Source organism: Lutra lutra, chromosome 17, assembly GCF_902655055.1.
Source record: "Lutra lutra chromosome 17, mLutLut1.2, whole genome shotgun sequence".
Classification (NCBI taxonomy): domain Eukaryota; kingdom Metazoa; phylum Chordata; class Mammalia; order Carnivora; family Mustelidae; genus Lutra; species Lutra lutra.
This window is the reverse complement of record NC_062294.1, coordinates 18,194,749-18,219,089: the sequence shown is the minus strand read 5'-3', so window position 1 is coordinate 18,219,089 and position 24,341 is coordinate 18,194,749. Positions and strand designations below refer to the sequence as shown.

At 57.5% G+C, this 24,341-nt stretch overlaps 1 protein-coding gene across 5 annotated transcripts; it reads left to right on the top strand.

Moving 5' to 3' along the window:
• Positions 1 to 18: 18 nt before the first annotated feature.
• Positions 19 to 23,862, top strand: RIPOR1 (RHO family interacting cell polarization regulator 1). 5 transcript variants are annotated; one of them, XM_047711927.1, is made up of 22 exons: positions 19 to 658; positions 15,565 to 15,691; positions 15,808 to 15,960; positions 16,128 to 16,206; positions 16,893 to 16,916; positions 17,004 to 17,057; positions 17,202 to 17,354; positions 17,456 to 17,519; positions 17,616 to 17,659; positions 17,733 to 17,858; positions 18,241 to 18,389; positions 18,465 to 18,594; positions 18,678 to 20,312; positions 20,387 to 20,508; positions 21,399 to 21,531; positions 21,790 to 21,925; positions 22,028 to 22,189; positions 22,458 to 22,616; positions 22,750 to 22,946; positions 23,036 to 23,119; positions 23,236 to 23,326; positions 23,471 to 23,862. In XM_047711927.1, exons 2-22 carry the CDS (start codon positions 15,588 to 15,590, stop codon positions 23,566 to 23,568), a joined length of 3,897 nt encoding a protein of 1,298 aa, XP_047567883.1. In that variant the 5' UTR covers positions 19 to 658; positions 15,565 to 15,587; the 3' UTR covers positions 23,569 to 23,862. The 5 variants fall into 5 exon arrangements, with proteins under 5 accessions (XP_047567883.1, XP_047567885.1, XP_047567884.1 ...); XM_047711929.1 differs by lacking the exon at positions 19 to 658 and adding an exon at positions 7,816 to 7,978; XM_047711926.1 differs by lacking the exon at positions 19 to 658 and adding an exon at positions 12,099 to 14,741 and having other exon boundaries at positions 20,390 to 20,508.
• Positions 23,863 to 24,341: the final 479 nt, after the last annotated feature.

Here is a 24,341-nt window from a genome sequence, read left to right as displayed (position 1 = left end):
TCAATTCACCAGTGTTTACTGAGCTCCCTGACCAAATAGCTGGGCCCAGGCATGGAGTAGGCAGAGGACACAGCAAAGGCAGAGGCCCAGAGCTGGGACCCCCCCTGCCCCCCGCAAAGCATCTCCGGGAAAAGTCAGTCCCTTGGGTCTGGGGTACGGTAAGGTAGCTGAGGTCCACAGGCAGACAGAGCTGGTCTTCAGACTTCGTCGAATGGGGAGCACCATGAGTTCTGGAGAGACCCATGCCCTGAGAAGCCAAGACTGGGCGTAGGAGGTCCCACCTCAGCACATTCTCTTCTATGTGACGTTGGAGATAATTAACCCCAGGAACCTAACAGCTGCCACCACCACCCTTCTGGAATTCGGGCCCTCCCTGCTTGACGTCCAAGCCACACTCCCGCTGCACAGCTCCGGGGGAGAAAGGAATCTCATTAATGCCTTTCAGCAGATGTGCTGGCCTGGAGTCACCTGCGCGCCAGTCCCCTTGCTGTGACAGTCCCTACCAGCACCCTGGGCTCTCAAGGGCCCAGGTTGATGGCTGCTTCCCCCCACGCCACGAACCTGCCAATTCTCTGCCTATCCAGCTCCATGGGCTCTCAAGGATCCTGACTCGGCTCACAATGGCATCTGGGGGAACACGGGAGCTCCAGAGGGGAAGGTAAGAGCCTCGGGTCCCCTCCGAGCCTGGCAGCTGGTTCACTGTGGTGTACTTGATAACTTTTGAGATCTAGGACCTCTGAGTCTGAGAATCAGGCAGAGTGACTGGACCTGGGTCTGGCCTTGGTGTGTGTAGCCCATGCAGGAGCAGTTGTGCCTTTCAGAAGGGGAGGCAGACAAGGCTGTGGAGGGAGCAGCATGGCCATTGTAAGCATGACCAAGAGGCTCCTGAACTCACCTGGAGTCCAGGGAAGGCGTTCCAGAGGAAGTTGATGTCTGAGCTGAGGCTTCAAGGGTAGGCAGGAGTCAGCCCAATGAAGGAAAGAGGAAAAAGATGCACAGGACAGCTGTGGAGGCATGGGAAGCAGGCTGTTTTCAGGGAGCAAAGTTCAGGATAACTGGAGCCAGGACCTCCTGGGAAGGAACTGGCCAGAGAAGAAGGACCAGTGGGGAAGTGGGAAGGAACAGGGTCCAGTATGGAGAGGCCATCAGCTGCAGTGTGGAGAATGGACCAGGCTGGGTGAAACCAAGGACACTAAAGAGGCCAGGAAGGAGGTGCGGGTGGTGCTCTGGCTGAGGGGGTTGGGGGGACAGGACAGACCTCGTGGTTGATGGGGATGGTCAGGGAAAAGGCTACCCAGACTAACCTGAGAACCCTAGAGGGGGGACAGTTCTGAGGAGAGGACATGGAATGGACTTGACACAGTGAGTTTGGGTTGCCCAAGGGTCAGCTTCGGGGGTAAATGGAATGAGAGATTGGGGGGTTGCTGAGGCCCAAGTCATCACTGTGGGGATGGGAAGAAGGCCCTGGAAGTTGTCAGGATGGCTTGGAGAAAAATACTAAGGGTGAGAGAAGGGAGCCCAACACCCCACCAAGCGACATGAAGAGAAACAGCCAGAGATGCAGCTAGAAAATCAAGAAGAGCAGTCACACAAGTCAGAGGGAGTTTCAGAAGAGAGGGAGGATTGTGTATATTCAGCACACTTGGAACACGTCCAAGGAGAGGAACTGGAAAGTGGAGGGTCAGGGAGCATTTGCAGAGGCTTCAGAGAGTGGAGGATGTTTTAATGGTGGTGGTGGGGTTCCCAGTGACTGTGATATGCCACTAGGTCTGAGTGTGAGGAGAGCTGCGGCTGCATAAGGCTGAACAGGTCGTGCACTGCACACTCCAGGGGCTACCCATCCGCAGAAACTTGGGGCAAGGGGGGTTGCCTCCCAGAGCTGGGCAGTATTTTGTGGAATGCGCGGCTGCAGTGTGGATGGTTCCCACACGGTGGCGCCAAAGACCAATACTGCACTTCCTAGGCTCAAATGGGGCAAGGTGGGGTCAGTTCCCCATCCTCTGCCCCAGGATCCTCTTCTGATGGGTGGAGGGATGTGACCACATACAGGGTGACTAGAACTTTCCCCACTACATCTGCCCTCCAGATCTGTCAGAACAGTTCTGCTAGTGGTAGGTACTCAAAATAGACTACACATCACTCGATGTAGCCTTTGGCAAGGGGCCTGGCCTGAAAGGGTCCCAAGGGAACAGCTCATCCCATGACCTGGGAGAGGCGTGGACGTCCCTCCCTACTTGTCCTTTGGGAGAACAGAGTCAGGAAGGAAGGAAGGACGCCTGGCCCAGCCTGTGGGACACAATCACCCCACACCCCAGCACGGCTCGGCTTACAGGCCCCCCTGGAGGCTGAAGCTGGATCACTGGGGGCAATAGCAGAAACCCCAGCCTGCCTGGGGCAGAGTCCCCAGGGAAGTCACCTGTGGAGCCTGGCAACCCTGGGCTAGAAAGATGCCTACTAGGTGCAGCGGCTGGCCTGGAATTCCCTCAAGAAGTGGGGGCCATGCTGTCTTTGAGAACCGTGACACGTTCACTGCCAACCAAAAGAAGAAAAAAAAAAAAAAAAAGACCAGGTGAATTTACAATGCCCAGAGGTGATGGCCACTGACAGCTCTCAGGGCCAGTGGAGGCAGGTTTGTCCTGAGGAGACTTTTTCGACTGGAGAGCAGGCAGCTGTTCTGGTGCTCTCCTCACTCCGCCGTGTCTATTGTGTGGAGCACCTTTCCCTGTGGAGAGACAGAAAGCCCTCACTCCCTACCCTACCCTGACTGGAGCCTGCCACCTGTCAGACCTCCTCTCCCTCTGATGCAGCCCACGTGACTTACACACAGCAAGCTCACTGCCACCTCCGAGCCATTGCCCTGCTGTTCCCTTGGCCTGGAATATCCTTTCTCTGGATCATTCCATGACTGTTTCCTTCTTGTCATTCAGTTCTTGGCTCAAAGAGGCCTTCCCTGAGCACCTTGACTAAAGGTGACCCTCAGCCCCATCCCTCAACGTCACATCAACCCTGGTTGTTTTCTCCAGTTCCTTCCCCTCTCTCTGAAGTCATCGTACTTAGGCGCTAACTTGATGATGATTGGTCTTCTTTGGCTGGAATGTAAACTTGAGAGCAGAGACCTTGCCTGTCTGGTCTGCCACTGTGTCCCCAGCACCCAGAACATCGCCAGGTACCTAAGAGGTGTTTGATCCGTGCCTGACTTCCATCTTCAGTGGCCACAGAGCTTGTCCGGGCTTATGTGCACCTCCAGCATTCTGTTGCCCACTGAAGGTCACGAGGACTGCACTGTCCCTTTACCCCTGGCAAGCAAGCCAGTCATCAGCGTCCTCAGGCACAGATCTTTTCTTGCCTTTACAACTCTTTCTTAGGGATGAATTTCTTGAAGTGGATCTGACATCCTGAAACATACTGAAAAAACTACTCTTAAACTCTCAAACCAATTCCCACTCTCTCGAGAGTGTCCACTCACACATCATCTCAGAGGCAAAAAAGGGGTGGGGCTGTTGTTGCTGTTTATATGTGCATTGTATTGATTATGAATGAGACGGAGCCCATCTTCAACTTGCAATTTTGCTGGCTGAATGGATGGGTTCAGTTAAAACAAGCATAGGAAGAGAGAAGTGGCTCTGGGAACCAGGAGGTGAGGGTGGTAAAGCCGAGACTTGAACGTGGAGCAGCAACCCTGGCCCCTGCCTTTTGACCGACACAATGGGAAGTAGAGCCCAGCCTGGGGCTGGAGGGGAGTGGAGGCTAGTAGCAGATACACACAGACCCACAAGCCCCTACGTCCTCCCTCTTGAGCCATCACCTGCCCCCACCACTCACAGACTCTCTCCCCCTTTCTGGGGAGTGAAGTTGCGTACCAGAGAGCTATAGCCGTGGAGGCTGTGGGGCGGGCTGAGGGAAGCCTCCATTTTTCTGGGTTTGGGGATTTGAACTGCTTTACTTCCCAAAGTGGAACGAGCTATACCCTACGCGAGGACCTGGGGTTCGCTGTGGTTGTCACCACCCTCTGCCGTTTAGTAGAGGGACTTTTCTCAGGCCAGAGCCTGTCCCTTCAGGAATGCGGACTCATGGTGCTCATAGTTAGAAATGGCAATGGTTCCGTGCTCCACCCCAGCTCCCAGCCCAGCCCCAGGCTGGGCACGTGTTCAGGGAAGTGTGGCGGACTCAGAGCGCAACTGATGAGGACTCAGTGAGCTGAGCCAGAGCTCAGACTCTGCCCCTTCCTAAGCACAGGACCATGGAAAAGCTCTGCCTTCCCTGAGCCTCAGGTTGCTCCTCTGTGAAATGGGTTTCAGCTCTGTCCTTCCTCACCTGGTTCACGGTTGTTGGGGAGAAGCTGGAGAGGCCTCCCAATACCCCACAGGCCTCTGCTACCATCCCTCCTTCAAGGTGCCTGGGCAAGGGGAGGGGGCCAGCCGAAGCCTCAGGTGTCCCATCTGGTCACTGCCGCCCCATCCATGCTTGGCCCCGGGAGTCACGGCGGGGAGCCAAGCCTGGTCACAGACAAGGACTGTTGGAAATAATGGGTGCTCAGAAGGGTTGAATGGGAAGCCGGAGGATGCAGGTTTCTTGGAGGAGGTGACCATTGAATCCTTTTCCGAGTAGATAAGAGGGAGGAGCAACCCAAGTAGAAGGGAAGCTGGGAGAAGAGACAGGACAGAGTGTGGGGACCACGCTCAGGGAGCCACAGGTAGAATGGCACAGTGGAACCAGAGCAGCGAGGAGCCGCAGGGTGCCTAGGAGATGAGAGGTGAGGCCTTCAGAGCCCAGACCTCCCAGGTCTTAGAGGCTCCACTGTGGGGTCTGGACTTACCCTGAGGGCAATGATGAAGCAGCACAACCTGATTTACGATTTAGAAGATCATCTGAGCTATTAGGCAGAGAACAACTGTAGGGAATAAAGGTGGAGGCAGGGAGGCCGGGAAAGATGGTGGGCCAGGCTTAGGTACCAGTTGTGACCACGCAGAGACACGACCACATGCAGAACAGAGTGGCTAGGAAGGACGAGGGAATCATCCATTAAAAGTGGAGATTTGGGGCGCCTGGGTGGCTCAGTGGGTTAAAGCCTCTGCTTTCGGCTCAGGTCATGATCCCAGGGTCCTGGGATCGAGCCCCACATTGGGCTCTCTGCTCAGCAGGGAGCCTGCTTCCCCTTCCCTCTCTGCCTGCCTCTCTGCCTCCTTGTGATCTCTGTCTGTCAAATAAATAAATTTTTTTGGAAAATCTTAAAAAAAAAGAAGTGGAGATTTTCAGGGCACCTGGCTGGCTCAATCAGTAGAGCATGTAACTCTTGATCTTGGGGTTATAAGTTCAAGTGTCACCTTGGGGGTAGTTTACTTAAAAAAAAAAAAAAAGAAAGAAAAATTTTCTGGAAGTGGAATTTCAGGATTCCAGAATAAGAAAGAATTCCTCTAACAGTGCTCTGGTGAGCTCCTGCAGTCAGTGCTGCCTCATCAAAGCTCCGAGCAATGGCCCTGTGCCCCTGCCGCCCCAGGAGCCAGCAAGCTGTCCAGCTCTGAGTTCTCAGTGGGCATTTGTAGAATTAATTAATCGTCAGAGTACTTGATGTGGGAGGTGAGGTGCAGGGAGGAAATGAATTTGAAACACGTCTTGGAGGTGGATCAACAGGACTAGAAGGCTGAATGAAGGTGGGGGTGGGAGAGGTGATGTCATGGTTCATACGTTTTCTTTTCTTTTTCTTTTTTTTTTAAGATTTTGGTTTTTTTATTTATTTGACAGAGAGAAACACAGCGAGAGAGGGAACACGAGCAGGGAGAGTGGGAGAGGGAGAAGCCCCAACGTGGGGCTCGATCCCAGGACCCCTGGATTATGACCTGAGCAAAAGGCAGGCGCTCAACCGACTGAGCCACCCAGATGCCCCGTTCATGCATTTTCTCATTCATTCACTTCATTCATTCACTGGCTCATCTGAAAAAAAAAATTATATATATATATGTTTTTTGTTTTTTTTTCTTTTTTTTTCTTTTTTTCTTTTTTTATTTTTATTTTTTTTTTAAAGATTTTATTTATTCATTTGACAGAGAGAAATCACAAGTAGGCAGAGAGGCAGGCAGAGAGAGAGGAGGAAGCAGGCTCCCCGCTGAGCAGAAAGCCCGACGCGGGGCTCGAACCCAGGACCTGGGATCATGACCTGAGCCGAAGGCAGCGGCCCAACCCACTGAGCCACCCAGGCGCCCCTGTTTTTTGTTTTTTAAGTAGGCTCCACATCCAGTGTGGAGCCCAATGCAGGGCTTGAACTCACGACCCTGAAATCAAGACCTGAGCTGAAATCTAGAGTTGGACACACAACCGCCTGAGTCACCCAGGTGCACAACCATCTAACATATATTTCTCCAACTCCTACTACGAGCCAGGGATGGTGGTGACAAGGACTTCCATGCTCCCTGCCCCCAGAGAACTTAGAGACCCAGAGTGAAGCTTTAGGCACATGAGTGCACATGGGAATACATGCTCCCTGGTGCTGGTAAGTGACATGACAGTAGTCCGCAGGACATGGGGAGAGAGAGTAACAAGGAGAGGCTGTCTTCGGAGGTGGTGGTCGCAGGATGCCTTGCAGAGGAGGTGACTTTAGAGGTGGACAGGGACCAACTTGTGCCGGTTTTGAGAGCTCCAGAGAGGCCAGGCCTCTGGCTCAGGTGGGAACCTGAGTGGAGGTGGGTGCTTTGCGGAGATGAGGCAAAAAGGAAGAAGAGTCCTTCAGGGCCCTGTCATGAGATCTGGTGGGTCATCGAAAGGCTCGAACAGGAGAGGGCTCCGAGCATGGAGGACTGCTTGGGATGCTGAGCAGTGGATGGATGGAAGCCTTGGGACTGGGTAATGCCGTAGGGTGGGGAAATAAAGAGAACCCTGTCCCTGAAAGCAATCCCCAGGTTCAGAGTCTAAAGAGAGAGGTGTGCTGCAAAGGAAGGCAAAGAGGAGGGGCTGGGAGCCCTGAGAACTGGAGAGGGTGAGGTGTGTCTCTTGGAAGAGTTGGCAATGGAGAGGATGTCCGTGCCCCTGAGGGCCTCTGCCACCCATCACAACTTCCGGACTGTGAAGACCAACCTGGGGGTGCAGATATCCAAGATCCTCTGAAGGTCCTTCAGCCTGCTCCTGGTATGTCTGTGCTACCTCTAAAGGTGAAGGACTACGGAGTGAAACCTGAAAGGTAAGGCCCAGAGCTCTTAGCTCCACCTTGACTCACTCAAGGGGAGACGCAGTATTCCGGTCCCCTTATTGGGAAGGACTGGGCTCTGGTCCCCTTGACCAACATACCCAAGCCCAGGGACTCAGACGCTGCCATGCTTTGTGAGCAAGGCTTGAGGCTCCCCAGAAGCCAGTAACCAATGAGTGGTGAATGCACGGCCAGGTGTCGAATGCTTAGGCTTCAGGCCCCCTTGTTCCCCTCCCAGAAACTGCCCCGATCCTTTCCTCCAACCAACCCAACCCAGTAGTGGCCGCTCCAAACCTGTTTCAGGTGGTCACAGATAGGAGGGCCTGAAAGAGCTCTAGAAACCACAGATTCTGAGAAGGGGTCAGGCAAGCGGGGTTCCCCGGCGCACACTGTTTTGGGCTCTGTGTGGGAAGGAATGGGACTGGCTTTGCTAGTAGCGGCCCAGTTCCCGCGGATCCCGACCATCGACCGCCGAGAACTCCCACCGCCCTAGCGTCCTCCAGGGCCCCGCCTCCCCGCAGGCTGGCGGACCCCGCGGGCCACTGGCCTGCCCCGTTACCCGAGAGGGCGGAGCGAGCCGTGGCCGCCTCCTCGGGTGCGAGAGCCGCGGGAGCGCAGTGGGTGGGGCCCGGCGGGCCGGGGAGGAGCGGGGTGGCTGGGCGGCGGGCGGCGGGCGGCGGGCGGCGGGCGGCGGGCGGCCGGAGGGGCGGACGGCGGCGACAGCGGCAGCTGCGGCGCGACCAGGCCAGGCAGGGACGACCGCACGGAGAGCGCGAGGTCCGCGCAACCCAGCGCAGCCATGTGAGTGTCACCGCCGTTTCCCGGCCCCGCCGGCCGTGCCGAGGATGGGCGCGGCGCTCCCGGTGCTTCCCCATCCCCTGCTGCCCCCGCTGCGGCCCTGTCCCACATCGACCCATCCCCGGGACCAGATCCGCGCGGTGTGTTTCCTCCCCTCCCCCCGGGCGCGGAGGACGCCCACAAAAGCCGCCGCCTCTGGGCCTTCTTCCCTCCCAAGGCAAGGCCCAGGCGGCCCTTGCCCCGGAATCTGGGGTGGGCCGGGCCTGACGGCGGGCCCAAGGCGCCAGCCTGGGCGCTGGCAGGGGCGCTCTCCGGGAGCCCCCACTACCCTCGTCGAGGAGGGGAGGCTGAGCTGGGAGTGGGGAGGGGGCGATAAGGGAGATGAGCTAATCTTCCTGGTCCTACCGGCCGGCCTAAGCGGCTTTGGAGCTCGGCCGGAGGTGGCCGATCCTGGCCTGTGGCCGGGCTTTTCACCCAGGTGGCTGAATCTGGTGATGATCTCCCCGGCCCGGCGGGGTAACAGACCCTATCCCGGGGAATGGGAATGAGAGGCAGATGAGGGGTCTCTCTGCAAGCAGCCAGGCTTGGGCACCCTGCAGAACTGTTTTGGGGAAGGAGCTGCTCACCAAGGCTGGGGATCTGGCTCAGTCTGCCCTGGGCACCCTCTGTCCGCCTCTCCCTGTTGAGGTCTGAGTCCAGTCTCCAGAACTGACCCTTCCCAGCCAGTTCTACTGGACTGATCCTAATTCGGGTCCAGACTAGCTGGCGGAGTACCTACTGTGTGCAGTCTCATATAACAGATATAACAGTGAATGTGCCCCGGCCACCATCTGTGGGACCTCACCCTGGGCCTGCAGCATTCACCCGAGAACAGGCTAACAAGGAGGATTGTAGCAATCTGACAGATGCAGAAGCAGGCCCAGAGAGGTTAAGTAATGGTCTCAAGGTCACACATCTGGCTTAGGGAGAAGTGGGAACTAGAGCCAGGTCTGAATTTTTGCCATTGCACTACCACATTTGCGGCAAGGAGGGGGTGTGGGGGATGAGGACTGAAGAAGAGTGAGGTACAAAATACTCCAGTGAGACAATCAGGCCTGGCTTAGCTTCCACTTCCACCCACCCTCCCCCTCCTGAGTTCTGTGGGGCAAGCAGCTAGAGATAGAGGCCTGATGTGGGTCGGGATGAGGAGAGCATGGAGGGAGCCAGGCTGGGTCCACCCTTAGTGGAAAGGCAGGTGAGGAGGGCAAGGCTCAGTCAGCCCTGGCCCTCCACTGTGGCTGGGGACTCCTGACTGCCAGGCCCGGCCCAGGGGAGGCCACCAGGCTCCCAGGGCGCCGCCAGCCCGGGAATGTGACCAGCTGACCAGGGAGGGGGCCGGCAGGAAGTGAAGCCACAGGGCCGCCTCCGCCTGGTTCCGGGGTGGGGGGTCCCAGGCATTGCGTGCCCCCCTCCCCTCCTGCTCAAGCAGCTGTGGCATGACGTCAGCAGCCGAGGTTGGGGGTCAGTCGCCATGGACACAGGAACAGGTTCGGTTAGGGACCCCATTCTCCTTGCAGCCGCCCCTTGCCCCGGTTATTTTTAGCGTCTGTTTACCTCAGTCCGGGGCAGCCCCGTGCCTGGGCGGGGCTGAACAGGGGAGTCCTGGCGAGGCTGCTGGCCTGGCCGGGCACACCGCTGAGCCGTGCAGTGCAGGTGGTGAGACCTCCCGTCCCACATCCCACACAAATGCACCACTTTGGCATAGAGGGTATTGGGAGTGGAGGAATCTGGGGCTGGGGGTTCCATTCCCTTCTGCCTGGAGCTGGCTGTGCTACAAGGCCCATAATCTTTAAGACCTGGGATCTTTCCCCTGTCCAGAAAAGACTTCGGGAGTAGCATGAGTCCAGAGAGTCCCCTGGCTCCCATCATTCAGCCCCTGTCAGTTAAGGTGGGCCCTCTCCCTCAGCACAAAGGGGTTCGGCTCTTTCTCTCCCCTGCCTTTCCACCCACTGAAATGGTCACTCAGGTGGCTATTCGGATGATCCTTTGGTGAGAGTGCAGACCAACAGTTACAAGTCTTGGTCCCTGTCAGGGACTAGGTAGGGAGTTGGAGGCAGCAGAGTCCCGGTCAGAGAAAGAAAAGTGTTGGGACAGTTAGCCTACCCTGATTCTAGCCTGCCTACCCAGTTCCAGAATCCCAGGCGTCCCCACCCTGCCCTATGCCCCAGGGAGCAGGACGCTACTTGCTGATAGAATCAGAAAGCGGGGAAGGGACGAGGAAAACTGTATTCAGGATAGGGGAGTTGGGGTGGGCACGAGCTTGAAATCTGCCCCTTAAGCAGCCCAGGATCTTCTCCTCCTGTGTCGGGGCAGCGCAGCTCACTGAGCCCCCTCCCTCATCTCCCTGGTGTGCGGCCCAGAGGGCATAGCGGTGAACCCCACAAGCAGGCACCTGCCCCCAGAGTTCACAGTCTGGTTGGAAGATAGATGCTAAAGGAAAACTGACAACTAAAGTATGTGGTCTCAGGGATCCGAGGAAGGAAGCTATGAGGCGCCTGAAAGGGGGAACCAACCCAGGGCAGGCTTCCTGGAGGAAGAAGTCATAGGGTAAGACTTGAAAAAAAAGAGGGAGTTGTTCAGGCAGAGAGTATGGGAGGAGGGTACAGGAGCAAAGGCAGCCACTGCTCAAAGGCTGAAGAACCTTGCGGTATTGGGAGGGCCACGGTAGCTGGAACAGAGACTGTGAGAGGAACAGGGGACTGAGTGGAGGACAGGTTGAAGGTATATGAGGGGAGGCACAGAGCCTGAAGGGTGGTGGGGGTCATGTCAGAGAATCTAGACTTTATCCCTGGGGTAGGGGGTCATCCATGGATGTTTCACAAGAGTTTCACAAGAGGATGTTTCACAAAAGAGAGAGGGATGTTAAAGACTTAGAGGCCTGGGGTCCGACTGGCTGGATTTGAATCCTGGCCCTACCACTTACCAGCTGTGTAATCTTGGGCAGATTAACAATTATTAATAACAGTAGTTAATATTTGTCATGTGCTTAAAATGTGGCAGTGTGTCCACCCCAACTTCCCGACCCCACGTTCAATTTTCTCTTCCCCAAACACTCCCTAGAGAGAGAAGTAGCTCATTTCAGTCTCCTAACAGCCCCGGGAGGCAGTCATTGTCATTATGCTCATTTAACAGAGGTGTATCTGAAGCCCAAAAAGGTTAAGAAATGTCATGCTCAAGGTCACACAGCCAGTTAGGTTTCTCATCTGCAAGATGGGACTAAAAGGAATTACCCCTATTAGGACTGTTACTAGAATTAAATAAGATGATGTTTGTTAATTAAGTGCAGGGCCTGGCCTATAGGAAGCACTTGACAAAGCACGGTTTTTGGCGTTGTCAGATGATTGGAATTGTAAGAAGAGCAATGTTGTTATTGAATAAATAATGCAGGGGGTGCCTTTGGCTCAGTAGAGCATGCAACTCTTGATCTTGGGGTCTTGAGTTCAAGCCCCACATTGGGCACGGAGCGTATTAAAAACAAATGTAGGCAACCATGTAAAATAAAGCTGGATACCCTTAAGGAAAAAAAAAAAAAAAGAATGAGTCATTATGGATTACTATGGAGACAGGGAACCCATTAGGAAGTTGCAGTAGGGTTCTAGGTGAGAGGTGGTGACAGCTTGGACCCGAATTCTAACCATGGGGGTAGAGATGAGGGGGCAGATTCCAGAGATGGCAGAAGTGGGCGGCTGAGTGGATGTGGGGATAGCGGAGACAGAGTCGTCCCAGATGACTCCTAGTTTCTGTGTTGAACAACTGGGTTAAGAGGTGGTGGGGCTGTCACAGGGAGGTTGACTGAGAGTCAGGTTTAGAAGGGGACTTAAACTCAGCGCATGCCCACAGCTTCCAGGGAGGCTACAAGCTGGCAGTTGGATATAGAGGCCTGGTGCTCGGAAGAGCCGTTGGGGCAAGGAAGAGATAAGGAAGCTGGCAACATTTAGACGGCATTGAGGTGTGGGAGATGTACACAGCCCAAGAGTGAGGAGGACGAGGCCCTTCCGGGATGATGAGAAAGACGGATCTCCTGTGGGAAAATAAGATGCAGAGCCGGGGGGGTGGGGGTGGAAAACCAGAAGCATGTTGTTGCCTCTTGAAATTCAAGGGAAGGAAGGGCTCAAAGGAGAGGAAGAGAGCTCCAGAGTGGAAAGCTTTACTGAGATCAAGCATGATAAGGACTAAGCCTTGGACACTGGATTCAGCAACAGGGAGGTCACTGACCAGTCAGGGGAGTGGTGGGTGTGGAAGGTGGACGAGGGTGGGAAGAGAACTGGCTGGTGGCAGAAAGGAAATTGAGGTAAACATCTCTTCAAGAAATTGGACTCTGAAAAGGTGAAATGGAGCGATGGGTGGGGTCGCTGGAAAGAGACGTGGGGTCCACAGAGGGGTCATTTTAGTGTGGAGTTATTACAGTCAACTTTATATTAAAATACAGCTAAAGAGGGGGGGCATGTCCTAAGTGTCCTAAGTGTCCATGTTTTACAAGGGAACACACCCACATAGGATCAGGACATAGAACCCAGATTAGAAAATAGAGAACACTGCCAGCACCCTGGAAGCCCCCTTGTGTCCCCTTCTGGCTACGACTCCCAAAGGGTAACTAGTATTCGGACTAATGTTACCATAGATGAGTTCTGTCTGTTTTTGAACTTCATATCAAGGGAACCCTACACACGTCCTCTGTTGCGGTCTTGCTTCTTTATGTAGGATTCACCCACAGTGTTATGTGCGGTTATACGTTGTCTATTCTTTTTGCCGTATGGGGTTCCATTATCTGTGGATGGGAATCTGGGTAGTTGCCAGGGTTGTTTTCATTTTTCATGTGGGAGTGACTCGAGCTTATTGGAGGCTTGTGGAGAAAGTCCGAAATACTCGTCTATGAGAAGGAAGAAAGATGAGTAGGGCTACACATGAGAATTTTCCAGGTGGGAGACGAGAGCCTGGCCGAGGTTGAGAGAATGGCTCTGTGGTTCCAGCCCAGCCGCTGTGTGAGGCCCCCTACCAGCTAGCTCCCGCCCCATGTGGGGGCGCAGAGAAGGCAGGGAGGTGGGTCGCCCACCGTTGGCTTCTGTCAGGTAGGAGAGAAGCACAGAGTGCTGGTATATTAGCAGGCGAGCGATGGAGTGGGGGCTGTGGCTCTAGGCTGGGGAGAAGGGTGTGCAGGGAAGAGAAGGTAGGAGGGAGCTGGCAGAGAGAAGGGAAGCAGAGGCCAATGGTGAGGTCTGTGCAGGATGGTGTCTCTGCAATTCTGGGCTGTATCTCCGGTGACACACGCTTGGCAAAGAGTTGTCACTCAGTGAATAGTTGAAGAAATGAGCAGAGGGCTCAAGAGGTCTTAGGCAGAAGACGGGGAAGGTGGAGGTGATGGAGAGAAACTCAAGGATCGAGTCACTGTGGCTGCGATTTAGGAAAGAGGCATTCCAGAGCCAGGCGTGTTCCCATGGAAGGTGGCTGAAGGGAGCAGAAGGGCCAGTGTTGGGCAGGCAATCCACAGGAATACGCAGTTGCTAGTATAGGGCGCACAGCACCTGGTCTTCAAGGAGAGAGAGGAGGATAGCACTTCTCAAACTGGAGTCCTTGGGCACCTTGCATCTGAGTCTATAGGGGAGTGGTGGGCTTGTTGGAAATGCAGAGCCCTGGGCCCACCCCAGCCTCTCAGGGAGAAAGTAAGCAGAACGGAGCATCAAGAAGTAGGAGTATTTACAGGATGGGGGAACATCCAGCCCTTCCAATGCCCACTAGTCCCTGGGCATGGTAGCCTCTATTTAGGCTGAAGGTGGATGAAGAAAACTCAAGGAAAAGATACTGGGGGCGGGAAAGGGCCAACACCAGGGAAATTCATCTATGTGAACTGGTGGCTGGAAGGAGGGGGCTTCATTCTAGAATGCATCTTCTATTTGAGAGGAGGCCCTGGCTGGGAAGTGGGACCTGATCCTCTTCCCTAGGGCCTGGGGGTGCCGGGGAGTGTCCCTAGATTGAGCACCCCCTCGGTGGATGGGGGCTGTGTCACTCTGTACCCACTTCCATCTCTGCTTCCTTCTTGGGGCAGCAACACTTGGCTCGGTCCAGGCCCATACTTTTAACCCCTCACTTTTAGCCCCTCTCTCTTCTCCGCCTCCCAGACCTCTCATGCTCAGTCCCTGACTCTGCCCTCCATTGGCATAGACCCTCCACTCCACACCCACAGTCCTTCCTCCACTAGCTCAGCACGGCTTTCCAGTCTTTACACACTCAGAACCCCAACTCGCAGCCCTCTCTGTGCTTAGTCCTCTCTCAGGACGCCTCTGCAGCCGCTGTGGGAGCCCCTTAGTCTCACTACATCCAGTCCAGCTCAGGGTCTTCATCCCGTTTATCCCCCTTGTTCGCCACCTCGCGCAACTCCCTTTATCCGAACTCCTACCCCCCCCCGCCCCCGCCGAGAGGACCCACTTCATCTCCTCCCCCAAGGGAACCCCCAGGCACCCCTCCCAGAGTCCCGCCAGTCGCAGGGCCCAGGGCCCCCCCTGGTCCAGCCGGTCCCGCCCCATCCCGGCGGGCTGAGTCAGGCGGCAGGAACTGGGCGGGGGGCGGCGCCGGGAGGAGCTGAAGCCCGAGCCGGAGTCGCTGGGAGCGAGCGCGGAGCCCAGTTCGGCCAGCACCTAGTGGCCGGGGGCCTGTGGGGACACAGGGGTGGGAGGGCAAGCGCAGGGGGTGGGGAGCGGTCCTGGACCTACCATGAGTGCCAAGAAGAGAGGTAGGACCCAGCCTGGGGCTGCGAAAGCTCTGGGGCTGGCCACAGGGGGTGTGGGCCGGACTCTGGGGTCCAGGGGCACGTGTTTTCGTTGGAGCAGGGTGGGGGTCTGCGGAGGATCCCTTCCCGCTAAGGGTGCAGGCGAAGGCATCCATCTGTGACTCAGTTTCTATGTCGGAGTCACAGGAAGGTGGCGGAGGCAGGGCATTTCTTGGCACTGCCCCCCACTCTGGGAATCCCCCGGCCGCTGTGCGCTGAGAGGTCTCTGGCGTCTCGGCGCCGGCGAGCGGGTGGGGGCTGGAGGGGAGCAGTTTTCGCGGGGCGGGCGGATTGCGAGAGCCAACCCCGTGCCTGCCGGGCCTGTCGGGCAGCTCCGCTGTGCACCCCACCCGGTGACCTCCCGCGGGCTCGCGGGGTGGGGGTGCGGGAGCTCCTGGTCACTGTTGCGGGCAGTGGGGGGTGAGTTCAGGGGCAGGGCTGGGGAGCCCGCCCCGCCCCCCGGGTAAACAGGCGCTTCCGCACATTCTTCACGCGCCCCGCCCCTTTCCTGCCCCTTCCCAGCCGGGGGAGGGTCCCCGCGCGACCCCCCTTCCTGCCCCGCGACAGGCGGAGCCTGCACCTCTGCAGGAAGTGGGGGCCGAGCCGAGGCCACGCTGAGTCCGAGGCCGAGTCGCCCGGCCGCCCTGTCATTAGCGCCGGGGCCGGCGGGGTTGTCGGACTTTGGGCGTCAGGCGGTGTCCGGCAGGACTAAGATACAGAGGCCGGGCCTCGGAGGGGGCTTCAAAAGTCTGAATGGCGCTGGACACCCGCCCTCGCCACCCCCCAGGGAGCCCCGCGCGGACTCATTCCATGATGTCCCTGTCGGTGCGGCCGCAGCGCCGCCTGCTCAGCGCCCGGGTCAATAGGAGCCAGTCCTTCGCAGGCGTCCTCGGCAGCCACGAGCGGGGGCCCAGGTACGCAGCCGAGGGGAGCTGATGGGGTCAAGAGAGTGTGACGGGGTTGGAGCTGGGTATGCAGTGAGGGTTTGGGGCTCGTTCTTGGACCTTTCTGAGTGTAGCCTCTTCTTCAGGAGCTTCCCGGCCTTCAGTCCCCCCGGGCCTCCACGGAAGCCCCCAGCGCTCTCCCGAGTATCCAGGATGTTTGCCGTGGCGCACCCTGCCCCTAAGGTCCCGCAGCCTGAGCGGCTGGACCTGGTGTACACTGCGCTCAAGCGGGGCCTGACGTAAGGAACTCCTCCCATTGCCTTATCCCAGGACCCCTCCCGAAGCCCTCATCCCCTTACTGCTAGTAGGAACCCTCCCGAGCCTTATATCTTCTTCCCACTGCCCATACCCTGGGCTGCTGGGGCTGCAAAGGTAAGCTAATTCTTGTAGTCGCCCCTTTCCCCAGGGCCTATTTGGAAGTGCACCAGCAGGAGCAGGAGAAACTCCAGGGACAGATTAGGGAGTCCAAGAGGAATTCCCGCCTGGTGAGTAAAGGGTTCACAAGGATGCCTGGACTACTGTTCTTTGCCTCTGTGGTATGGGGGACTGGGTAGCACCAGCCGCAGGTGACATCAGGGCTATTTGCTAGGGTGACCTAGCCCAACTGTGACTAGAAAACAGGATACCAGGAAAGGCTGGGGCTGGGCAGGTTTCTAGCCCCGCCTTACCCAGGCTGTGTACAGTTTCTGCCCAGGACCCAGTATCTGCCATGGGAGCTTTTGGTGGGGTGGGTCGGACTGCCACAGACACGGACAGCAGGAGACTACACTGCAGTACTGATAGTCCTGGTTCTTCCCCAGGAACAACTCAGAGCTTCCTAGAGGAGAACACCTCTGCTGGGTCTTGAAGAATGAGAGTTCCCTGGTAGAGGGAACCTCTTCCTAGTGGGTGCAGGAAAGGGAGTGGGCCAGGGGAGGGACCCCAGGGGAAGAGGTCAGGGGAAGGGTACAGGAGGGGTCTTGAGGACCAGACCCTATGTCACTAACATCCACCAAAGGCGAGGCATGTGGGAAGGTGAGTCAGTCCATGCTTTGAGTGGAGCAGCTGTGGACTGTGGTAAGAGCGGGGAAAGGCTGTGCAGGAGGGGAGTTAGCTGGCTCTGGGTGGGTAGGTGCCCCTGCTAGAATGCTTCCCGTGCTGCCTAAGTGCTTCCTCTCATCCTCCCTTGCAGGGCTTCCTGTATGACTTGGACAAGGTGAGTGTGTAGAGAATGGTGTCGGAAGAGGTTAGCTCATGGGGAGGGTAAAGGGCCCTGGCCCCTCCTGACGTACCTCTCCCTCAGCAAGTCAAGTCCATCGAACGCTTCCTGCGACGGTTGGAGTTCCACGCCAGCAAGGTATACGGGCAGCACACCCATGTGCGCACAAGTGGGGCTGGAGACTGATATCACGGGGATGGGCAGGGGGAGGGCTAGGCCCTGGCTGAGCAAGCCTTGTAATGAGTCTCAAGTCCTCCAGTACCACCCCACTCATCTGCCCAGATTGATGAACTCTATGAGGCATACTGTGTCCAGCGGCGTCTCCGGGATGGTGCCTACAACATGGTCCGTGCCTACAGCACTGGGTCCCCGGGGAGCCGCGAGGCCCGAGACAGCCTGGCCGAAGCCACTCGAGGGCATCGCGAGTACACAGAGGTGAGAGATAGGTGTCCTTAAGGCAGAGGCACAGGGTATAGCAGAGCTGGTGAGAGGAAACTGGTTCTTGACCCTGTCTTGTCCCTGCCCACCCCTCTCAGAGCATGTGTCTGCTGGAGAGTGAGCTAGAGGCACAGCTGGGCGAGTTCCATCTCCGGATGAAAGGTACTAAGTGGATGGGGGCAGACTGTTGGTGGGGAAAGGGAATTGTTTGCCTGAGACCCCTCAACATGGCTCACCTTCTTCTCCCCCAATTCCCAGGGCTGGCGGGCTTCGCCAGGCTGTGTGTAGGCGATCAGTATGAGGTATGAGAATACGCAGGGCTGGAGTGGGAGGGTCGCAACACCAAGGGGTGCCTCATCCTGCCTTTTCACCTAGATCTGCATGAAATATGGACGGCAGCGCTGGAAACTACGGGGCCGAATTGAGGGTAGTGGAAAACAGGTGTGGGACAGTGAAGAAACCGTCTTTCTTCCTCTTCTTACGGAATTCCTGTCCATCAAGGTGATGTATCTTCCCAGGACCCAAAGGGCAACGTGATCCTGTGACTCCTGTGAATATGTGACCCCCATGACCTTTGTGATGCTGTGATTTTCTCATAATCTTCTCATCTTGTGAATATTTGACCTCCTAGACCTCCATGAGGCTGTGACCCCCATGACCTCAGTGACCCCACAAACTCAGATTTCTGTGATCCCCATGCTTCCAGGCTGCTTTAATCCTCCATGGCCCCCCATCACTCAGAAAATTCTAATCCCTGCAACCTTCCCATGGTCCCATGACCCTCTGACTGTCATAGAACCCCTATGCACGTTCAGACTTCTGATCTCCCACAACCTCAAGACTTCTATACCCTTGTGACCTCATGATGCCTTCCTGGCTACAGGTGACAGAACTGAAGGGTCTGGCCAACCATGTGGTTGTAGGCAGTGTCTCCTGTGAGACCAAGGACCTGTTCGCTGCCCTGCCCCAAGTGGTGGCTGTGGACATCAATGACCTCGGCACCATCAAGCTCAGCTTGGAAGTCATATGGAGGTTGGTGTTGCTGAGTGGCGTGGGGACAGATCCAGGGGACCTGTGGCACCTGCTTACAGCCTCTTTCTTCCCCAGCCCCTTTGACAAGGATGACCAGCCCTCAACCGCTTCCACTGTCAACAAGGCCTCCACAGTCACCAAGCGCTTCTCCACCTATAGCCAGAGCCCACCAGACACACCCTCACTTCGGGAACAGGCTTTTTATGTGAGTCACAGCCCAGGCTTAGGCCCCACCATCCCCCAGGGGCTCCCTGGGGTGGTCCTGAAACGCCCTTTCCTCTCTCCCAGAATATGCTGAGGCGGCAGGAGGAGCTGGAGAATGGGACAGCATGGTCCCTGTCATCTGAATCTTCAGACGACTCATCCAGCCCCCAGCTCTCAGGCACTGCCCGCCACTCTTCAGCCCCCAGGCCTCTGTTGCAGCAGCCTGAGCCTCTGCCCATTCAGGTCACCTTCCGTAGGCCTGAGACCCCCACCTCTAGGCCCGTGGATGAACAGGGGGCCATAGCCCCAGCCCTGGCCAATGGGCATGCCCCCTACAGCCGGACTCTGAGCCATATCAGTGAGGCCAGTGTGGACGCTGCCTTGGCTGAGGCTTCAGTGGAGGCTCTGGGTCTAGAAAATCTAGCTCAGGGACCTAGCCTGCATGCACACCCAGATCCCACCCATGGGGAGCAACCTGGTCCTGTCCCTTCTGCTGTGGACCCTCTCCATTCTGCCACAAGCCCTACCCTCAGTACATCAGGCCCTGCCCACACATCTACAGACCCAGACCTGTCTGCACATCTAGACTTGGTTCACAAGGTCACAGATGCTAGCTCTTCTGAACTGCCAGGCCCCACCCATACCACTACAAGCTCGACCTCTAATGCCATTAGCCCCAGCCACAGTGCCCCAAGCGCCACTCACACTACCACAGGTTCCACCCACAAGCCCATGGTCTCTACCCCTTCCACTACAGTCTCTACCCCCAGTACCACAACCCCAGCCCAGACCACCACAAGACCCACCAAGGAAGCAATGCTTTCTGCCCTCGCTACTGTAGCTCCTACCCCCAATACTATAGGCCCTGTACAGACAACCACAAGCCCTGTCCACACTACCACAAGCCCGACCCATACTACTGCAGGCCCCTCCCGTGCCACTACAAGCCCCACCCACACTACTACAAGCCCCACCCACACTACTGCAGGCCCCACCCATGCCACTACAAGCCCCACCCATGCTACTGCAAGCCCTACCCATGCCACTACAAGCCCCACCCACACCACTACAAGTCCCGCCCACACTACTGCAAGTCCCGCCCACACTAACACAAGCCCATCAAAAACCATTGCAAGCCCTCCCCATACTGCTACATCCCCTACTCACAAAACCAGAATGTCAATTCACACCACTGCAAGTCCTGTCCCCAAAGCTAAGGGCCCAGTCCAGACCACCAGGAGCCCCACCCATCCTATCACAACCCACAGCTCTTCCAGTTCTCCAGAGGATACCATGCTTCCCAGCCCCTCTGCAAACACAGACCCTACCCTCCCAGGCATCCACACCCTGACCTGCAGCTACCCAGCCTCTGCTCCTTGCACTCAGGCAGACCCCATAGACCCCACCCTCTCCTACCCAAGTCCTGCCTGTTCCAGTTGGGAACCCCTCACAAGTCACTCCCCAGATGCCCCAGGGGAGCCCATTCTTCAGAGCCCAAGCCCACCTCCTTCACCTCTAGCCCCTGTGCCCCAGCATTTAGACCTTAGCCTAGCCGTGGCCACCCAGGCCCCGGTTCCAGGGGCAGCTGGAGGGGCTGGGGATAGGAGGCTGGAAGAGGCCCTGGGGGCCCTGATGGCTGCCCTGGATGACTACCGTGGCCAGTTCCCTGAGCTGCAGGGCCTGGAGCAGGAGGTGACCCGGCTGGAGAGTCTGCTCATGGTGAGGCGGGCCGGGCGAGCCGGGGAGGGCAGCCCGGCGGTGGGCGGTGGCACTAACTCTCTCCACAACCCCAGCAGAGACAAGGCCTGACTCGCAGCCGGGCCTCCAGCCTGAGTATCACTGTGGAACATGCCCTGGAGAGCTTTAGCTTCCTCAATGAGGATGAAGATGAAGACATGGATGGTCCTGGAGACAGGTGAGAGGGGCCAGATGAGGGGGAAGAGGTAAGGTGAGCGCCAGGTGAGGGAGAAAGGCCAGAAAGGGGAACAGGTGAGGTGGGGCCAGGTGGAACACACAAGGAGAGCAGCAAGACTGGGGGTGGGTGGGGGGGTGGGCAGGAGAGGGTGCACCTGCCAACGGGGACATCTGTATTCATCCCACCCCCCACCCTGTGTAGTCCTCATGTGTCCTTGATGTCTGTTTCTAACCCCATCTGTGTCCCCAGAGCTTCTGACCTCCCTCCTCCCGGTCCCTGCAATGTGTGCCTCTCCCGTGGGGCCCCGTCAGCTCCCGATCCTCCAGCTCCACCTCTTTCCCCTGGCATCACCTTGGATCTACTCTCTGAACAAGCCCTTTCAGTGCCTGCCCATGTGTCCTGGGTCCCCCAGCATCAACCCCCTCTGTCTCAACCCAGGCTTCCCCAGAGAACCCAGCCCCGTGGCTCCCTGTCCCAGAGGGGCCTTTGCCAAATCCTGGCTGAGGGTTGTGCCCAGCCCCGCCTCCCTCTGCTGCTGCCCCGGTTAGGACGCCGTGCCCTGCACTCTTTGGGCCATAACTCCTTGCAGTCCACATTGTGTAGACCATCCCGCCTGCACTCCTACTCCTACCTGTCCCAGCCCCAGAGGTCCCGGCGGTTGTAGCTGAAGGTGGCAAAAGGCAGACAGACCCTGGAGATCCCCGCTATCACCTGCTGGTCCTAGTCCCTTCCTCCTTCCAGAAGTCCTCCACAAACTTACCCATTGTCTCTGTTGTCTGTGCACATCGTCTGTTCTTCCATTGTGGGGATAGGTTGACCTTAATAAAAATACACTGGTGACCGCATGGTGACGTTTGCTCCTGGGGTGGTTGACCCCATTTTTCTCTCAGGCCCCCAAACAGCCTGGAGCCTGGGGCTGAGGACAGCCTCGACTTACCCAGTGCCCGCCCCCTCAGCACGGAGTGTCCAGCTCTGGACGCTGCCTTGGTCCAGCACCTGTACCACTGCAGCCGCCTCCTGCTGGTGAGGCTAGTGGTATTCCCCATACCCTCCTTTTGTAGCCCCTTATCCCAGGGAGCCCCGCACTTCAATCCTGGCCTGCCATGCTTCTTCTGACTTACACTCCCCACTGCCCCAGGGCCCTAGCATTAGGCTCTGGTTGAGCCTCCCATACTCTGGCTACCCCCACCTCTCCATGCATGCTGGGACTTGTAGTCCCTGGGCTCCACCCTCCCCAGTCCTGTCCTGAGGTCTTAGTTGCCTGGCACCCCTATTCTCCAGAAACTGGGCACCTTTGGGCCCCTGCGCTGCCAGGAGGCATGGGCCCTGGAGCGGCTGCTGAGGGAGGCCAGAGTGCTGGAGGCTGTGTGCGAGCTTAGCAGGCGATGGGAAATCCCTGCCACCTCTGCCCAGGAAGGTAAAAAAGGCCCTGTCGGCCCAGAAGCTCCTCCCTTACCCAGCCCCCTCTACATGCCACCCGCCTGCTCGGTTGCTGATGCTCGTCTGCACCTCCTCACAGTGGTGCAGTTCTCAGCCTCCCGGCCCGGCTTCCTGGCCTTCTGGGACCGGTGCACAGAGGGACTCAGCCCCTTCATCTGCCCTGTGGAGCGAGTCCTTCTCACCTTCTGCGATCAGTACAGTGCCCGTCTCTCCCTGCGCCAGCCGGGCCTAGCTGAGGCTGGTGAGTGGCCTGCCTCCCTGCTCTCTCTGCCCTCCCTTCTTGGATCCCCAGTGGTGGGACCTTGGGAAAAGCCAGGTCAAGCCCACACAGACCTGCTGAGCTGAGCACTGGGAAGAACTAGCGAAGGCTGTTTCCTTTGCACAGAAGGACCCAGAGGGGTAGAGTTTGGACAGGGGACCCCTGGACCTGAACCTGGGACAGGAGCATTCTTCCCTATAAGGGCCTGGGTCTATCCCAACCCTAAGGCCTGCGGCACTGCCTCCCACAGTGTGTGTCAAGTTCCTGGAGGATGCCCTAGGGCAGAAGCTGCCCAGGAGGCCCCAGCCAGGCCCTGGAGAGCAGTTCACCGTCTTCCAGTTCTGGAGTTACGTTGAAGCGTTGGAGAGCCCTTCCATGGAGGCCTATGTGACTGAAACAGCTGAGGAGGGTGAGGCAGAGGCTCTCCTCACAAAAGTGGCCTGACCCTGTGGGTGGGTCTGAAGGTGTGGGTGGGAGCAGGAGTGCACAAGAGACCCCACCCCAGGAGGCTCCACCTTGTCCCACCCCTCCCTTTCTTGCAGTATTACTGGTGCAGAATTTGAACTCGGATGACCAAGCTGTTGTTTTGAAGGCCCTGAGGCTGGCGCCCGAGGGGCGGCTGCGAAGGGATGGGCTTCGGGCCCTCAGCTCGCTGCTGGTCCATGGCAACAACAAGGTCATGGCTGCTGTCAGCACCCAGCTCCGGAGCCTATCCCTGGGCCCTGTCTTTCGGGAACGGGTGAGAGGCAGGCAGGCCTTCCCTGAAGCAAAGGTTGGGGTCCCAGGCTCCCATTGTCTGGCTAAGTCTGCCCTCCCACCCTTACCCAGGCCCTACTGTGCTTCCTGGACCAGCTCGAGGATGAGGATGTACAGACGAGGGTGGCTGGCTGCCTGGCCCTGGGCTGCATCAAGGTAACCCCTGCCAGCCCATCCCCCGCTTCACACCCCTCACAGCTCCCTCAACCCTGGGCCCTGGGCCTTTCCTGCCTGCTCCCTTGGGTCCACCTCGATGTTCTCTCCCCCGGTAGGCTCCTGAGGGCATTGAGCCCCTCGTGTACCTGTGCCAAACGGACACAGAAGCTGTGAGGGAGGCTGCTCGGCAGAGCCTGCAACAGTGTGGTGAGGCTAGGAGATGGGAGATACGGGGGTCAAGTCAAGTTTGGGAACATTTTGGCTGCTGGGAGTTGGCATGAGATGGAGTCAGGGATGGGAGGGCAGAGGTGGGGCCAGGATCACTCCTGAGCCCATCCTTACCTGTTTCAGGGGAAGAGGGGCAGTCTGCCCATCGACGGCTGGAGGAGTCCCTGGACGCCCTACCCCGCATCTTTGGACCTGGCAGCATGGCCAGCACGGCATTCTGAATTCCTTACCCACTGGCTCCCTGTGCCCCTTCCCCTCACTTTCAGGGCTTAGCAGGCACTGGCAGGGAGGGTGAGGGCTGGCTCCAGACACCTCTCCCCCACAGATTCCCATCCATGAAAATCTAATATATTCTTCCGTCGCTCTTGGGTTGGTAGAGTCAGTGCCTGCAGTCCAGTGCCTCCCAGCCTTGGCTCAGCACACTCGCCACAAAATCAGTGTCCCACCACACCCCTTGGTTTTATATTTTATTTACAGAGTTTTACAGAAAATAAAAAAGCAAAATGCCTTTCCTACATGGCCTGGCCTGGTGTGCTTCTGACCCTCTGCTGCAGCACCCTCTGGCCATGGCCCTTCCTGACACTAGCGTGTCTGTGCTCGCAACTGTGGCAATGACTTCTGCTTTGGCCCTGGAAATTCTGGTAGAAGAAAGCCTAGAGGCTGGAACTGGGGTTGGAAAGGAGAGCAGAGGAAGAGGGCTGTAGGGTGTTGCAGTGGAGGCCCCAGTCTGGAGACTGGGGGGTGCCTGGAAGCTATGGGCCCAGGCTGGAGCCAAACTGTGGGGTTGGCCTAGGGAGAGCTCAGAGGTGCTAGTCCTGGGAATGACTCCCTAGCTGCAAGCTCCAGGCGGCCTGGAGGCAGAGGAGGCCCCAGCAAAAAGCGTGGCGAGACCTGGAGCTTCTGGCCAGAAGGGGGCAGCAGAACCCCGTCAGGGAATGCCAGGCTTCTGGGTCTAGTCTCCGTCAGCCTCAGCAGCTTCCTACCAAGGTGGCTG